This window comes from Serinus canaria, chromosome 12, assembly GCF_022539315.1.
Source record: "Serinus canaria isolate serCan28SL12 chromosome 12, serCan2020, whole genome shotgun sequence".
Lineage (NCBI taxonomy): Eukaryota > Metazoa > Chordata > Aves > Passeriformes > Fringillidae > Serinus > Serinus canaria.
The window spans coordinates 11,023,109-11,041,286 of record NC_066326.1 but is presented as its reverse complement, the minus strand read 5'-3'; the positions used below and the strand labels follow the sequence as shown (position 1 = coordinate 11,041,286).

The 18,178-nt window shown below is 44.7% G+C and overlaps 1 protein-coding gene and 1 long non-coding RNA gene across 6 annotated transcripts in view; one reads left to right on the top strand and one right to left on the bottom strand.

Annotated features, from left to right (window-relative positions):
* The window catches only part of MGLL (monoglyceride lipase), a 101,358-nt gene that overhangs the window by 27,215 nt on the left and 55,965 nt on the right, over nt 1-18,178 (top strand). For 2 of the 4 annotated variants that reach the window (XM_030227837.2, XM_018915107.3), the window contains exon 3: nt 14,454-14,592. In XM_030227837.2, coding sequence (XP_030083697.1) covers nt 14,454-14,592 — 139 coding nt within the window. Of the gene's footprint in view, nt 1-13,177; nt 13,384-13,709; nt 13,870-14,453; nt 14,593-18,178 lie in introns of those variants that run through there. The other 2 variants (XM_018915108.3, XM_009091093.4) reach the window with 2 other exon arrangements.
* Nucleotides 6,670-13,429, bottom strand: LOC115484094 (uncharacterized). Of its 2 annotated transcripts, XR_007778602.1 has the most exons (4): nt 13,299-13,385; nt 10,975-11,095; nt 9,327-9,513; nt 6,670-8,018 (listed from the first exon to the last, which is right to left on the bottom strand). It is a non-coding gene; the product is annotated as an uncharacterized LOC115484094 (long non-coding RNA). The 2 variants fall into 2 exon arrangements; XR_007778603.1 differs by lacking the exon at nt 10,975-11,095 and having other exon boundaries at nt 13,299-13,429.

Below are 18,178 nucleotides of genomic sequence, written 5' to 3'. Positions count from 1 at the left end.
TGCACTTCATGAATTAACTGGGACACCCCATCAAGCAGTGGGGCAACCCCTGGGCAGCTCTCAGCAGCACTTCATGATGTCACAAATTGAGTGTGTGCCCCCCATATTTTTGCTGGAATTAAAAGCTTTTGCTGCTGCAAGCCAAGCCCGTTTTCACCTTCTTCATGTAATTAAGTAATAATCTTTTCATTCTGATATCATAATCTGTTGTCATGGTGATTTTTATTATAAAAATGAATGGCTGAGATGTGGGTGAAGACAAGTTTTTCCTGAACTTTGTTAAGCTAATACCAGTGGAAGAGTATCTGTGATAATTCAATAAATGTGTGATCTTTAACACAGTGTGTTTTAAAACATCAAGGAGGACTAGGCATCAGAGACAGAAAAGGCACATTTAATGCAAATTTATCAGTGTTTAGGAAATATGTGTTGAATTTAATGTTTTAGAACAGTGTCTGCATAACACCAGTCATGCAGTACATGCTGGTGCTGCATGAGCAAAGACATTCCTTTCTAAATCTCAGCTCTTAGTGATTCACTTATTGGAAAAATAGCCCTTTTTTAGGAGAAAGTCTGATCAGTTTCCAAGTGTGTCTTTATCACAGTCCAGAGTTTGAGACCAGCTGCACAACACTCACACTTCACCTGAAAGCAGGACTCCTGTTCACAAAGTGTCCATGGGTGAAGCTTTGCTCTGGTTTGTCATGAGCAGGACCATGAGTCACAGTCAGTCAGCTCTAGCTGAACTTCAGAGGAGTCCTACATCAGCTCAGTTAAATTCTGACAGGAATCAGGACACAGTTTTTCCTTTCTGCCACTGAAACGTCACAACTGAGGTTCTGAGCTGAACTCATCTCCTCTGTCACTCTTGCCATGGTTCAGAGCAGATCCTCCTTCTCCACTGAAAAATACACAGCTGTGTCACTCAGTGGTGGCCCATCATCATGGCTTGGGAGAGGAGACCCTCATGCTTGGTGACTCCTGCCCATGGGTGGCTCCCCAGCCTGGACACTGCTCCTCTCATCTGCCATCCCAGCAGTTTCTCAGGGCTCCTCAGCCTCTTTTCCTGGAGAGTGAGGCAGCCTCTGGTTTGGCAACTGATACCTCCCGTTTGCTTTACCTCTCACATGAGTGGTTCTGGCATGTTTGTTCCTCCATGTGGCATCAGCTGAGTGTGGAGGAGCCTCCAGGCACTGTCCCTGTTCATGGCACAGCTGCTCCCTGCCCCAACACGTCCTGCCTGGGCAGCTTTGGCACATCCTGCCTGGGCAGAGAGCTCGAGTGCCTTCAGCCCCCAGGGTGGGTCTGCACCACATTGCAATGGTTGCTCTACAAACCATTGGTTGTCAGAACCAGCAATGATGTTTTGGTTATCGTTGTGCCAGTTTGGGCACACAGGGACAAAAAACCAGAAACGCAGAGATTTCAAGTTTGATTGTATTATCTATTCTCTTATGACAGTCCAGATATGATATTGATTTGGGTTTTTTTCCTTGGGGTTAGTGTTGAACTTTAGGGCAGGCCAAGGGCAATCTGGAGCTTGTCTGTGACCACAAGTCTGGGAGGCAGCACCCTGCAGCCCCTCTGAATTGAAATCTCTCTCTGGCTCTGTCAACTGATTCCCAGGTTGCCTGACAGATAATGTGGCATGCCAGCAACCCGCTGCTTTTCCATTTAAATTAATGATAAAGTTGTGGTTAAATTAACACTCCAGCAGAGGTAATAAGGACCAACTCAGCAGCTGCCATGATGTATGCAAATTGCAGTTTCACACATTAGGAGCTAGATGTTGCTTAATTTGTAGGTCTCTCTGTCTTTTCAATGAAAGAGCCTCCATCAAGTACAGGCAATCAAAACAAAAGGCAAAAGAAAGACCCCAAAGTCAACCACTCACCAGTGCTTCTAACTGCAGATTTTAGATTTCTTTTTTACAGATTATAACTACAGTTTTTCTTGTGGGGTTTCCCTCCTGATCCCCAATAAGCAGTTATTACTGAGTTACACTGCACTGCTGGGTGCTTTTAGGCAAAATATCTGCTGATTTCCAAAGAACAGACAGCCTGATTAAGGAGGTACTGCCGTCCCTTTGGTATAAACAGAAACCTCATTTAATTTGCAGTGGTGCCACAATCCTGAGGCTCAATATCCATCAGGGCTTTTTCCTCTGAAAATGAAACTGTAACAGAGCAAAAGAAGAGCTGTGATAGCTGCCAGCTAATCAGACAGCAGGAGCAGGCTGATAGGAGAGTCCTTTTTCTCCTTTTCCATCAGTAGAGATGGGAATGGAGATGCAAACAAGCATGTAATTGGATGGGGTTCTAGGAAAGGTTGGTTCCTATAGTTTTAATGCTCCTTAATCTCTCTAAGAAAATTATGTAACTGTGTTAGTGTCAAAAGATTTCCAAATTGACACCAAAAGTGCATCCTCAGAACAGCAGAACTTGGGGTTATTATGGCCACAGAAAAGACTAATGTCCATGAAGGTGTGCTCTGTGAGAAAGAGCAAAATATTAAAGCCTTTTGAATCAAATTTGAGCTGGCTCAGAAATGTGCAGTCACTGTATATATGACTAAAAATATACTTGAAGCTCACACGATCTTTTCCAGGTTTTATTCAGAAAGGCAAAGATTTCATTCTAAAACAAATCCCATCCACATGATTTAGGGATTTGCCCATATTTTTTGCTCTTCTAACTTATGTGGTCAGTTCACAAAAGCTGTTGCTACAGGTTTTTGAATACCTTTGGAGGAGATTCTCCTTGCTCTGCTCTTGTCACCAACCCCTCCATGCTCTCTTCCTGATCCTGGATGTCATCTTAGCCTCCACCTCAGCAGAGATATCTTAATGACTCCTGGCATCCCATTAGCAAAGAAATAACAGGAACTTGCCCTGTCTAGTCATTATTTGGCTGCAAGCATTGAAACAAACTCTCACAAGAAAATGCAAGATAAAAAGCTGCAATGAATTTGTGGGCAATAATCACTCAGGCTATAACCAAAACAGGGGTGTCTGAGAGTGAGTCCCAGCTCCCAGAAGTGAAGGCACAGTCAGCCTGGTTTCCAGCTCCCTGCTGCAGTCAGAGCTCTCCACTGCTCTTACTTCTCAAGGAAAGGAAATCTGAGCAGTCAGGTGGGGTGGGAGCTGCAGCCTGCCCTGAGGTGAGCTCTTGGAGACAGGGATTGAGGGAGAATCCCCAGGTGCCTCCATTCTGCTCTTCAGATCAGTCTTGCCAAACCTGTGTGGTTTACTGCTCAGAACACCAAAGAAGACTGCAATTCTGTCTGCTCTGACTCTGCCACTCAGTATAAGCCCCTACCACTCTCTTTGGTCTTTGTCTCTCATTGCTGAAGCAGGATAATGATGATTTCCTAGCAGTCTGAGAGATTAATTAGCATTTACTAAGCTGCAGTGCCCACTTGCCAATTTTGCAAATCCACGTTTGTGTATTCCAATAAATTCTGCATTGCAGCAGCCCCCCCAACCTGGGACAAAATGGAACCACAAAAAAATTTTAAGAATTATAAAAAAAACATTGCTCTACTGACAAGCAGAGGCAATAACTCTGACAGACAGAATACTCCCATCATGGGCTTGAGGCATTTGTCCCTTAAGTGGTATGAAGATGATGTTGGTTCATACACATCCAGTCCTGAGTGCTGAGCTGGAGGAGGTTCCTCTCTCCCATTCCTATGCTGTCCCAAAGGTGTCTGGGATGCTACATGGTGAAACTCTGTACCAGAGACACACAGACAGCCTGGACTGTCTGTCTCTGGGTGTCAAGGTGACTGGGAGACAGATGGTCCCAGCAGGAGGGTGAAGGAAGGAGCAGCAGCAGGCCCTTACCCTCAGAGCCCTCAGTAAATGGTGCACATCCTGACAGGCTGGCACCAGATCCCTCCTTCACCCCATGATCTGAGTCACAGGCTGCAGCTCTGTGAGTTCACCTCTGCGGGTTCTCCTGAATTAGGAGGTAAAAACTTGAAAAGATCTGCAATATCACCATCCTTTTAGTGGCCCACCTACATTTGCCCATAAACAGGCAGCTGATTTTGCTCAAACCTTGCAGCTGACCATACTGGTTTATCCTAGAGCAGCATAGAAAATAAACAGGAATTAGGATCCTTCAAAAAAAAAATGTAAAATTTCTTCTATTTCTGTTCAGAAAAGGAAAAAAAAAAAAAGGATGAAGAAATGTAGCATCTTCCAAGCTACATCCCATGTGGCAATCTTCCAAACCTCTTTCCATATGTTCCTAAGTGTTGAAAGCCCAAATGTTCCCTATCTTGCTGCCAAATTCTCTGCATCAATCCAAATGGCTCTTACAATACAGTGGGATATTGTCTAGGGAAAAAAATCCCCTCTGATAGATTGATAATTAAAATTATATTTGATCATTAGAGAGATATGACTGGCCAAAGGGTGCTGTGCTGAATGGATCATTCATGCTCATATATTTCAGAGCAGAAGGATGTCTTTCTGAGCATAATGGAGTTGCCCCAGAAATCCTTAATTGTTACAGAACATATTGCTGAAGAGATTTGAAACTGGGCACAGAGGAGGAGGCAGATGAGCCACAGCAGAGCTCTGCCCTGCTGGGTGCAGCCTGGGGAGCGTGTCTGCCTGGCTGCAGAGGGAGGCTTTGGGCTAAACAGACATCCCTGCACTGACCTCAACCCTGTCTCATTTCAGACAGCCCCACAAAACTAAAGGCTAGGAATTTATCCTTGTTTTAAACCACAGCATAGCTGCTGCTGTAATCCCATCCCTGCAAGTGCTGGGGTACTTGGCAGAGGTCTTGGGATGGGGTGAGGCTACACGTGTTGGTCAGTGCTTCTTGTACACATTTGGTAGCACGGGAGGGAAAGAGAGACTCTCCAGCTTAGGAGCTGAAGGTTGTAGCCTCCCATCTGCTGTCCTCCTCCTCAAACCCCCCAAGGTCTAGCCCTGATGAAGCTTCATGTAGATATCTCCATCCAGGAGCTCTCCTCCTCTTGTGTCTGAAAGTATAGCATCTCCAAACCTCACTTTCCAGTTAAAAACTTACTGGAGCTCTGGAGAAGGTTCAGTAACGTACCTGAAAAAATCAACAAGAGCAAATAAACCCCTGCTGGTGTCAGAGCATAGTACTGTGGGCTGGAAGGTTCCCATCTGCAGGAGTTGAGGAGTCCCCTGCAGTGGGTCTGCAGCAGGAGAATGAATTGGTGTTAGGGGTCCCCAGCAGCTGCAGATGCCACTGCCTCCACAGCACAAACAAAACCACAGATGCCTGTGCTACATGAGAGTCAGACTGTAGCCAAGATACAATGGATAACTTGTCTTGGAGGAACCAGGATGAGGTTTGGGGAGTGAACTCTCAGATACTGTAACTTTTGGTGTTTTTAAGAGTACATGCTACTAATTTTACAGTAAGATCAGATGGCAGGTGGTGATGGCCTTGGGGATTGAAGACACATCTCTAAAGCATTCAAGGCTCTGGTAACCATCCCCTCATGTCCTGAGATTGTCCAAGAAGCTTTGCCATCTTACACAGGAGATACTTTGGGATGCTTTGTCCCATTTTTCCCTGCAATGCTTCTCCTTTGACTTCTCCTTTCTGTGCACTCCTGGGTCAATTACCACATGCATTAATTCAGCCTAGGAAAAAAACCAGTGAGTGCATTTTTCTGTGCTAGAAGGTATAAAGTAATTGTAGCAGACACTGTAAACATTAGATAACTGAGAGGGAACAATTCTGAACCAGGTGCAAACAGTGATGAGTACTTAGTACAGAGCAGGTCACCTGTGATTTCATGGTATCAGGGCACACCAGTGAGCACATCTGGGCATTAGTTCTGTTGGTCACCTGGTGCCAGCACAGTTAAAGAACCCCCCCAGGAGCTAGCAGTGCATTTGGAGCTAGCAGAGTATCTGCTACAGATCTTTTGTTGTTCCATTGCACAATGCTTTATTTTTTTCTGTAACATGTATTTCACACTAGGAATATTTTTTATTTTCTCTGGTACAATTCCCACTTTGCATCAGTGAGCAGGAGCAGGATCAGGCCTCCAGTTAAATAACTAATGCAGCTGTTTTGCTGAACCAGCTTCCTGGCTGGGAAATGAATCCAGTCAGCTGTGGATCACAAACCCCAGTAATGGAGATTTCCAAGATTTCATACATTAATTTTTTCTTAATATTTGAAGAGTTACATTTCTTACAAAATCTGTTAGGCAGATGTTAGGAAGTAATTACTGTACATGAATCAGAAAGAGAATGCACATCTTATATTGAACATGAGTGGACTGAGTAAAGGAACTGATGATAGATGAAAAAAAAAGCTAAAATAGATCTGAGTGAAATGTGCCTGAATTTGCCTCAGGATCATGAGGAGGAAGGAGCACAGGGCAAGCTCCTCTCATGAGCCATGTGTTCATTGTCTTTCCAACACAGGCAGCCACTGCTTTTCCTATCAACAGCAGAACCATTGAGGGAAATTGGCCCTGGCTGGGCAGGGAGAGTTGCCATCCACACCTAACATCTAATTGCTTTCCAGGCAGTTGCATCAGTGTCCATGTGCTGGACAGAGCTCAAACATCACAAAACTAAAATACTCTCAAGTGTCCCAAAGGATCCTTAGATCATGGAGCACACAGGTATGGCTGATAGGACTGATCATATCTGTTAAACTCTTGTCTCCATGTACAGATTTATTGTAATTTTTATGTATAAATACAAGCAATCTTCAAATGGTGGTGTCAGGAGTAATAACACCAGAACAACAGAAATAGAAAGCAAATATAAATAGAAAGCAAAACTGTAGGGAAAATGTTGCCCTGAATAATGTAATTGTCCAGACTGTGGTTCTGTCCAGGCCACAATATCCCGTGTATTTACAAACCTGGGCACTCTTCAGGTGTGCCCTCTGCTGCTTCCACTGTGCACAGTGCTCTGATGGGTAGATTTTGAGATTAGGTGGGAGTTAGTAATGGTGTAATTGGGTAAAGAAAATCAGGAGCATTAAGAATGGACTCTGCCATCAGCCCCTCAGCTTGCCTCCAGTATTTAGTCCTGCTTTTCTCTGCACTGGTTTCTCCTATGTAAAATACAGAAATCATTCTTTCTTTCTGAAGTGCTTTAAAATCTCAGGTTCAGAGCACTACATTAGAGTTAAATAAAATATCCCAACAACTGATAATAACAATACACTGTGTGTGCTCCATCACTAGCAGTTAATGCCCTTCAGAGATGGGCTTTCTGTAATTGCCTTTATGCCACAATGTGGCTGGAGCAACTGAGGCTGTAATCAAGGAAATTATTCAGCTGTACTGTGAAAGCTGCCTTAAGATGCTTTTTTTAGGGACATAAACCAGACCTTCAGACTGTGCTTATTGTCACACATAAAGTCAATTTCATTCAAAATACAAATTTCACATCGGTGACTACAGCCTTCTAAATTCCATCCCAGAGTCTATAACCTATAAACCATAAACAGAAATGTTACAAAGGAAGCCTTTAAAATTACAAACCAGGCAGAATGTTTAATATTTCAAGTCTAATTTACAATATAAAACCTAATTTTGAGAAATGCTATGAAAGCATTGGGGTTGGGTGCATTTTAGAGCAGCATTTGTCACAAAAAAGAGCTTGAACATTTGGGTTGCCAAGGCAGAAACCAGCACCACAGACTCTCTTTACCCTTATGGGGATTCATCAAGGTTGTGCAGTGCAGCTGTTGTCTTAGTAAAAGAAAGTATCAGCCCCTGGCTGGAGGAAACAGAAACATAATTATGTTATGATGAGCTGGAAAACGTGCAAAGAAAAATTGGAATGCAAAGCGTGATAAATGATGCTTTGTCAATTGCAAAGCAGCAAGAAAAGCAGGCAGCACAATAACAGCCCTTCTCCAGTCAATGCTTCCAGTCCAGCTACCAAAATAAAGCACCACTCTAAGCATGGCAGGGCAGTGCTGGCCTTTGGCTGTAGCATTTAGCCCTGGTGCAATAATGCTGGGTTTGTAAGAGTGGATTATGCAGCCAACCTTAGGAATAAAAATGAGAAAAGAAATGGTCAGGTTCTCCTCAGCATTGAGACCATAATTCCTGCTAACTAAAATTCGTAATATCATTTTACTCTGATTTTTATACATATTAAAATTCCAAGGTTTGGACTTTCTCCTTCAGGTTCCTTTTGATGATGTTTTCTGCCCCCAAAACCCTTTTTCTTCCAAGGTGACCAACATTTTATGAACATTACTATGGCCATATACAAGGAAATGCCATTCTGTAAAAACATTCTTTAAGGTGCCTGTGCTCACATTGCCAAGGGCAGGATTTCCCTTTCTCCTTACACCACTGAAATTCATTCTAGAGATGAGTACAAATCCAGGAGGGAAAATTGGACTAATTATATACCAGTACAGGAAACCTTTATTTAGACATTGCAAAGATAAAAAGGGACAAATGTCTAAAGGAAACCTCTCTGTAAAGGGTAGAATGAATGAAAACAACCCAAACCAGCCCAGCTGAGGGTTGTCCAGCAGAGCTGAGGCTGTGCCATCTAGAGCTGGCCACAGAACTGAGCTGAGGCACCTCAGCTGAGCCTGTGCACTTCCAGCCCTCTGTGAAAACCCATTCACTCCCAAGGCAGAGCTATTCTCAAACCAAAAGGCTGCTAAAATAACTCCATCAACCTCCCTCCTATGGAAAAAAGCTCTAGGGCAGAATTTCCACTCTCATTTTGAATTTCCTGCCTTTGGAAGATGCCTTTGCCTTCCTTTTAATACTGAAAATGTTTCTGAATCTGGTATTAATAATCTTGTGGGCTTTTTAGTAAAAAAAACCCAAACAAAAAATGAAATGAACCACCCAAAAAAAAGATGTATTGCTTCTATAATGAAAAACAACCAGTTCTCAAATTAGCATCTATGTAGGATAGGTAATTTTCCATACATCAGTTTAAAAGGCTGAAACTGATATTCAGTTACTGTATTTTTAAGTGTGTGTTTTTTGCCCTGTCAAATAAGGAGCACAGGCAAGATACTGATCACTCCACTCATACAGCTACTGTTAGCAAGTCACAGATTTGTGACTTTTCATTACAGCATGATTTGCAAATTCTTATTACCTACAAAAAATGAGGACTATTTTTACCACTAATTATTTTTATTTACATGGTAAAATTGCTTCATTATTTGACTATAGCTTACATCTAGGGGTAATAACCAACTTGTAGCTTAATCTAATGGTTTTATTCCTACTGATTGGGGAAGGTGACATTAGTGAGAGGCAACAAATCAGTGGAAGCCTGCAAATAATTTCTGTGATACTCATGTATTCCCTGTGCTTACCCTTCAACATTTCTCCATTTCACACCAGTTTGTGAGGTGGTCCATGAGGCTGTAGAATTTTGCAGAACAGTCTTGAGCTACTTATAATTCCTCCTGACATTGTTAAAATTAACCTGATCAATACAATATTTTCCTCTAGTATTTTCTTCCTCAGTCTGGTTTGCCTGACACCAAGCTTCTTTTTTGGCTGCAAGACATTAAAAGAGACATTTTACAGGCAAGTGAGAACAGTTCATCCCAGCCCCCACTCCTGCCTCATCCCCATACATGTCTTATTCAGGAAAAACAAGAGAAAAACAAAGGCAGATTACAGAAATAAGTAAAGGTGAATGCCTGGATTCTGTCTAAGAATTAAAAATAATAATTTAAAAAACAGCCAAAGAGAAGGGCAAATCCAAATTAATGACTCTAAACTGATAGCTTTAGTGGCATTGGCTTCTTTGATTTTCACTTGATTTCAGTTCTTCCTCTTCATGCTTCATTTCCCAGATGTTCTATTGCTTGTGCTGTCTGTTGCTCTCTCCAGCTGCTCCCTGACTACTGTAACTTCCAGCATTTTTCTGGTTTTGCAGCAGACTCTTCCATAACCACATACTCTTAATATATTTTATTATTCTGTCCTCCTACTCTGATATTTTTTTTCCTCCTTCTTGTCAGCAAAAATTCACTTTGTGGTCCTGGTGAGGAGAATCCCAAATGGTTTATCACACACAGCCTATCAAATCTACTCCTCAAACAAAACCACTGCTTTACAATTTAGGAACATGGTGCTGTCAACAAGGGCAGAAGGATCTCATACAGCCTATTTGCCTTTGCATGCCAACAGGATAGGATCCATTAAAAATTCATTTTTGGAAAAAAACCCTAACTGCAAAGAAAGTCCTTGATCCTTTACCCTGCTACCAGAGCTACACACCAGCCTGCTGGGCGGTCGAACAAGGAGCGGGGCGCGGGGCGGAGAGGAGCGGGCGAGGACGGAGCGGAGAGGCGGGCGGCGAGGGCGAGGACGAGGCGGGGCGGAGAGGAGAGGGGTGAGCTGGCGAGGAGTAGGCGGGAGGTGAGCGGCGCGGAGCGGTCGGAGAGGATGCGGAGAGGCTTCTCTTCTCTTCTATATCTAGATTCTCGTCTCTTCTCGTTCTGCTTACTCTTCGTATGCTGCGCTTCGCTTCTATTCTCTTCCTTCTCTTCTCTTTCTTTGCTCTTCTCTTCTCTTCTCTTCTCTTCTCTTCTCTTCTCTTCTCTTCTCTTCCTTCTCTTTCTCCTTTATTCTCTTCTCTTCTCTTCTCTGCTTGCTGTGATATCAATTTTTCTTACATGTATTTACTCTGTCATTCCAGCAATTGATCCTTTCCCTAAAATTTGCTTTGTCTGAAAGTGTACCCCTTTTCTCTATATTCCTGTGCATACCTTGGGGGTCAATGGAGACAATTAAGCAGGGCTCAGCCTTTAATGAACCAAACATCCTTTCCAACAAGGTCTGAGTAATGGCTGAGTTAGTGCAAAGATTCACCTAGTGTGAATCTATTTTTTATTAGAAGTTGATTTAGCCTGAGCTCTATTTCTGAAATGTATTTCCCTCTACCAAGACAAGAGAAGATGTTACAATCTCATAAATACTGCATGCTCAGGCAGCCCTTTGATTTCTCACAGGGAGGCAGTATGCAGCAACTGCTGTGCTGAAGCCTGGTGTATAGTCTGGGTGTCAGGAACATGAATTCCCCAGACACAATCCAGTTTTCTCCAGTGGTTTTTCATTCACAGCTTGAACTCTGCAAAATGATGAGACAACAAATCAGCAGTTGCTCCTCATTCATTTTCATGTTGCTAACATTGAGGTGGGGAAGTGTGTATCACCCATGGGAAGAAATGTCCTCAGATTCCTGGGGTCTTAGGGAAGCTGGTGAGAAGGGAAGGAGCTGCTGATTGATTCTTCATTCCAGTGCTGTGGTGAGGACCTGGGCCTGCAGAGAGGGCAGGCTGCACCACAGTTATGCTGTCTCCAATTTTAGCTGCACTGAGGTTAACAGGGTACCAAGGGAATCATATATCTGGGCTGACCAGGGCAGGCTCTCAAAGTCAGGGTCTCGGCCCTGTGTCCCAACAAAGGTCGTTTTCCTTGAGATGCTATTTTTGTCCAGAAGTTTAAAAGGAGATTTTCTCCTCAACTCCCTCCACCCTTCTGTGGCCCTGGGAACTCTGATATTCCCAGCACCACAGCAGGAGAGGAGCCTGTTCCTGGCATCAGATTTCATGGATGGCTGTAGGGAAGCAGTGAAGTGTTCCTGGCAGATAAACCCTGAGCGGGGGAAGAGGGTTTTTCTTTCTTTATTTTCTTCTTAATCCAGTTATTATCTGATCTGTATCATTTAAATAATTATATATGTCCTTGCTTCTACCAACTCTGGAGCTGGCTTGTGATAGCTCTTTAATTCCACCCATTCATACTTAGATAGTAACTGGCCTACCAAATGGTACAGCTCCAGGTACAGCTCCCAGGGCTCTGCTTAAGAGCCATCTGACCTAAATCTCACTCCTTATAAACAACCATAAATGTTGGTTTTGTTAATTTTTTTTTCCAAACAACAGCAGTTACAGGAACATGTAATTTTGCTTTTGCCATTTATAACTAACACTCCCCCTAGGCATTTAATATAAATGACACTGAAAGATGAGCAAAATAAAATCTGGTTTTGATTTCCTTTTTATTTTTATATGGCCCATCTCTGAGGTTTTGCATTTATTGTTATTAGTGTTAGCATGTATTTCTTTCCTTTCTTCAACCTTTGTTCACAGATTTACACTTGATGAGCATGTTGCTTCACTTCAAAAATAAGGTTAATAGCTGCCTCTTCTTAGAAAGGCTTGAGACCTCTAAGCATATGTAGGCATGTAAAAATGAAAGGAGCTGATGAAATGTAAAAGGCATGAATCTGTGCTCAATCAATGCTAACCACTTAGCAGTATTAAATGACAAAATTCTCTATTGGGATACCTCCCCTTAAAGCTGGGAAGCTATTTTGGCTTCAGGGAACCTTGCTGTGACAATTTTTATAAGCAAGTATCATATACCAAATAGATCTCACATTACAGAGTAGCAGCACATGTATTGCATATAGTCTGTAGTGACATAATGATTTATGTGAGTGTAAATCATATGCTGTGTTTATAAATGGCCTTTACCCTGAATGAGGCTGCAAAGCTTGGGCACTTCTCTGAACTAGTATCGGAGCGATCTCCCCGGTATGGCTTCAAAGCCTGAAGAGGTGCATATTAAACGCAAATAGCGAAGTTTGGTGTTGGGATCCCGAGGAGCCGTTCGGACCGGGATGCCCAGGAGGCAGCACGGCTCCACGCTGTCCTGTCTCTGAAATTCTGCGCGAGCAGCCGCCCCCGCCCGCGGGGTGTCTCCGCTGTCCCCCAGCCCGCAGCAGCTGAGCTGCCGCTCCCGTGCCCGGATCCCGGGGCGGGGGCTGCGGGAGCGCTGCGGCCGCTCCAGCCCAGCGGGGCGGCTGCGGAGCCCCCGCGGGAGGGCACCGGGGAAGGGGGCGGCCGTGCCTCCGCCCTCCCCGCGGCCGGGCGGCCCGGGGGCATCGCGGGGCTCCCCCGCTGCCCACCCAGCCCGGCCCAGCCCAGCCGAGGGTGCGGCAGCACCGCCCGCCCCTCCATCCATCCATCCTTTCATCCATCCACACATCCATGCATCCTCCATCCATCCACCCACCGCCCTTCCGCCGCTGGCTCCCTCTCCCCGGGAGCAGCCCGTGCGCACCGTGCGGTGGAGCCACCGCGCTTCGGCTCCGCGGGCGGACGCGGGGCCGCCGCGCCCGGCCGCGACAGGAGGATGCGTGTGCGGGGCTGGCGACCTGGCATCGCGTCGGTGCTTGGATCCTCCCTCCTCCCTCTCCTCCTCCTCCTCCTCCCCTCCCTCCCGCTCGCCTCCTGGCAGCGCGGGGCTGGGGAAGTTGCGCTTACACGAGAGATGGCTTCGCAGCGGGGATCGCTTTGAGGAAAGGTCTCCCCCTCCCTCGCCTCCCCCCGTCGCCGCGGCCTCCGAACTGTAAGTGGCAGGAAGGAAGTAAAGTTGCAAACAACCTGCCGCGGCAGGAACTTTGTGAGCTGCTCCAGCTGCATGTGCTCAAGGTGCCTTTGATGTACGTGCAGCAGCTTCTGGAAAGTGGACTGCAGCTTTCCCACCCGCCAGCCCTCCCTCTCCCCAACCCTTCCCAGCCTCCCCTCCCACCTCCGCCACTTCAGACCGCACACGCAATTTGTTTGAGAAGAAAAAAAAAAAAGTGATGAACGAGAAGTGGTGAATTACCCAAGCGACTTTCCTCAAAGAGAGAGCGAGCCGGGGAGCGGAGCCGGGGCGAGCCCCGCGCACGCAGCGCCGGGAGGGACCCAGCGGGCGCCCGCCGGGAGCCGCGGGGCTGCCGGGCTGTGAACGCGGCTCCGCAGCGAGATGCAAAAAGCCTCATCTGCTTGCGTTTGACTTGCGATGCCGGCTCCTCACTAGAATGCAAACCCTTGCACAGGATGAAAACAGGTTTGTGGCAAATTCTCTCGGAAATGTTTCGCTCCCCGCCGCCGCCACCTTCCAGTCTGAGATGTCAGAGAAGATCTTAATGATGACACGGTGGCAGATACCTCTGCTGTGTACCCACCACTGTTCTTTGGAGATATTCCGCCAGAGATAAATCTTTTATGCAGCTGTCTTTTCATATCTGTAGCGATTGCTGCATAATTTGCTCTTGGTTGCAGTTAAAATATTCTCTCTAGGATCCGCTTCACAAAATGATGCAAAATAAACTCAGATGGGAGAAGTGTGGAATAGAAAGCTGTAAATGAAGTACTGATGGTGGATTGCTCTTCCCTTCTTCTTGTTCCCTCCCCCCTCAATGCTCTACCTCTAAATGTGAGCCTCTTCTGAACAAAAACATTTGCTACATTTCTGTTTTAAAGCAGTGATTTTGGCGGCTCTTTGGCTGTTGTTTTGGGAGCAGCCTCCCATCAGTGGTACTTGCCTTACTGATTGACTTCCTTTACTGTCTGTGGCTGCCAAGCTTTTATCAGCTTTTATCTTGTTTCCACCTGTTTTAAAGTATGTCTTGTTTCTTTTACACCTTGCAGGTCATTCTTCCAGAATGCCAGAGGAAAGTTCGCCAAAGCGGAGTCCTCAAAACATCCCATACAAGGATCTGCCCCATATCATCAATGCTGATGGGCAGTACCTCTTCTGCAGGTATTGGAAGCCAGAAGCATCTCCCAGGTGAGCACTTTCAAGCAAATATCTTTTCTACTATCACTAGATCCGACTCTTATAGCTTGACTGGCATTACAGGTCTGTGTACATGGAGCTTTATAGAGCCCCTAAGAGAGTTTTCTCTCAACTGACAAAGTCCCTCCTGTAAAAATTGCATTCTCCAAACCTTAACTTGCTCCAGTCAGCCTTGCAGATATAAAACCTGGAGCTGCTGTCATTCCATGCACAGCTGGCTTGGTTGGCAGTTCAATATTCTACCAAGTGGCTCTGGCAGGTGGCTGATGCCTATCAGCAGTAAACAGCTATCCCCAAACTAGTAGCACAGGCAGTCAGGGAGGACACGGGTACAGGCTTTGGAATGTTCACTCTTGCTGATTTTCTCAGTGTCAACAAACTTAACATCAGCATCTGAGTTCAGTTTCAATAGTAATAGCAGGGTAACAGGTAGAATGTTTGACTGCATTGCTTTTTGACTGGTTTTAAATTATTTATACTTAGTAAATGATTCAGGGAGCTCTCTCACTGGCAATTGCAATTTCAAAACTGACTTGTGTAATAAACACAGACAAAGAATCGAAGAATTTTTTCAAATATTTTGTTCATAATTTAAATGATCTCTTTAAGCTTTCTGTGCTAATTATGATCTGCTGTGGCTCCCGTAGTTATGATCTTTCTTCATCCAGTATCTGCTGGCTTGGCATGTATTTGTGCTGCCACTAGTTATGTAGGTATCTACTTCATAAAAATCTGGATGTTGCTTAATTGTTTACTTTTTCTGCAAGCCAACAGGAAGAGCTGTGTTGATTTTATATAGGTAGAAAACATTCACAGGAACAAGTTGTTCAATCTGTAGTAGGGAGTTAAACTTTATCCTGATGACCCAACAGGTTAGTCACCATCCTCTGCCCAAACCAGCCTGGCAACTGCTCTGAGAGAGAGATACAGGTCCAAGTTAGCTGGCCTTGGAGTTTATGCCTACAAAACTAAGGGACAGTGGGAATAACATAGGGCTGGGTTAGCACTCAGGTAATACAGAGTGTGGGCAAGCACCAAAATATAGTGGCCCCAGAGGGGAGGAGAGTGCAGCCATCCCACCACAGCTCCGTGGCCCAGGCTGGGCTGTAGGACAGGGGTCTGGTTCAAGATCTCCTGGTCTACAGAGCAGTTCATAGCTCCTTCTACTTGCTGCCTTTCAGAAACAAGGGGGAAGGTTTTTGGCACTGATGCATTACATAGTCTTTGCACCAAGCTGAAAATTGCCTTTATGGAAAAATAATGCTATGAAATCAAGGTTCTACAGTGAAACCAGGCTGTTTTGTATTAGAATGACAATTAATCATTAACTACCCATAACATTTGTCACCCAGTTGTGGAACTGCTTTTTTATCACATTTAATTTCTTACCAAATTAGTGGTGGGTGGATGGATCTTTGTTCCAGAAATGATAAAGAGCTGAGAGTGAAAACTTGGTGTCTAAGTCCTCTGGGTAGTTAATTTTTTTTTAGTGGTCTGTGCACCAAGCAGTTAATTAAGAGTGAACTTGTCCTAGTTTTGTGACAAGAAAAGTGGATGGGATCAGCGTTGCTCATTTATTTGCAAGGAGCAAGGAGCTCCTGTGTGTGTGTTTGCATGTTTGTGTATAGGGAGGGGGTGTATTGTTTATTATTAGCTCTTTGTGAATTGTTATATGTGAGAGATGGTAAGCGACTGAATAACAAGTCAGCGCCTGGATCCTGTGATCAAGACTGCTCTTGAAGTGCTTTGATAGGCAAACCAAAAATACATTATTTTGCCCACTTTCACTTTACATAAGAAGCTCTGCTTTTTCTTCTTCCTGTGTCAAAGCTCAGCAACTTTCATCTAATTTTAAGCATTCACCAAACCAGATCTCTCTATATATGTGTATAGGGAGAGAAAGAGAGACACCTCAGGGGACTTTTACAGGCCCGTTACAATTTATTTTAAATACTGAAAGCAATTCTTTCAATCTTCTAACTCAATTGTTGATTCAGGTTCAAATCTTAACACTAATGAATGATGCTATAACCGTCAAATGGTGAGATCTTTCATTGATCCATTATGTGCCTAATCCCAGCTAGAGCTGTAGAAATACCTCTCCACTGCAGATGCCCAAAGATTATCACTGACTTGTCTTCTATTAGAATAGAACTTATCGCCCTTGATCTCTCCCCCAGGGAGGGGGAAAACCCAGGATGTCTGCCAAAGGAAATATTAAAAAGTAGCTCTAGCCTGGGCTTGAAGAGCAGACAATGGCCAGGCAGTCTCTGAAAGTGGGGATGACTGACAGACACCACCCCTTGGAGCTGGTGCTTCTTTTTTATCTCGTTGAACAGACTCATAAATGTGGATAAAAGTCTGTAGCAGATTAATGTGTTATAGCATATTTAAAAAAAAAAAAACCAAAAAACACCAAAAAACTATCTTTTCAGGAAGATGGAGAAATTTTGTGAGGCATTATTGCTTCATGCTCACAAATACCCAGGCTCTGATCCTGTGTGGTGTTGATCTGACTGATCAGCCCATACTGGTGCACATATGGAAGCTTTGTTATAAGTGCCACCGAGGCCAAGGTTGTCCTGCCAGTGAAAGGCACCTATTGTGAGTTCCTCAGCAGGGTCTGCTTTGTTTCAGAGGGGGATTTAGGTGATTACTTCACAGGAAGCTGACACACAAAGGCACTCAGATGTCATAATGATTAGATGGGGTAGATGGAGTAAGGAGTAATGGGACTAAGGAAGAAGAAAGACAGTGTTTTCCACTTGTTTTTGGCGTGGGAAGTCACTCCCAACAGCAGAGCTGGGGCCTGGATGTCATCTTCTCTTGCTGCCTGCTGGCAGCAGTGCAGGTGCAGCTTCCCTGGCCAGCAGCCCTGCAGGCTGCCCAACTTGTTGAGCCAGTTCCACCTTAAAGTGTAATTAAGTGGTCTCCCCTTGCTGAATGCAGCAGGGAAGAAAAAGCAGCGTGTTCTGGTGTCGTTTTCATGTTTTGTGCCAACAGCAGAACTTGTGGACCATGAAAATGGGTAACTCTTTGGCACCACAAGTGCTCACTGCTGAATGCAAAGCTTAGGATCTGGGCAAGGCATGGCACTTTCAGGTCTTTGTAATGTTGTTTGAAGGAATTAAATCATTAGAACCAAACAGGACTGATCTCATGCCTATAACATGTCCCAGTAGCCAAAGAAACCCTACTCAATGGGAAAGCAGTCACTGTGTAAACATAAGCAACAGCTCCATGCAAGGCTTAAACCTCTGTCACCACCCTGAGCACTCTGAGACAAAATATGAGGTAACAGGAGGTGAGGAATTAAGAAACCAAGTTCTATTCCCAGCTCTCAGACAAAGCTGCTAAGAATAGACACTAATGAGGAAGGGGAAGGAAAGTTGGGAGGAGAAGTCAAGACATTTCCTTTGAGGCCCCTGAAGGGCCTGGGGAACTTCAGAGGTGACCTTCTTCCTCTGTGGTCTATATCCCTGTAGCCTTTTCTAGATGCTTCCTCCATTCTTGTCACTACCTAGAGAAGCACAAATAGTTTTTTGTGGGGCGCTTTTAGCCCCTCTTCTTGACCTCA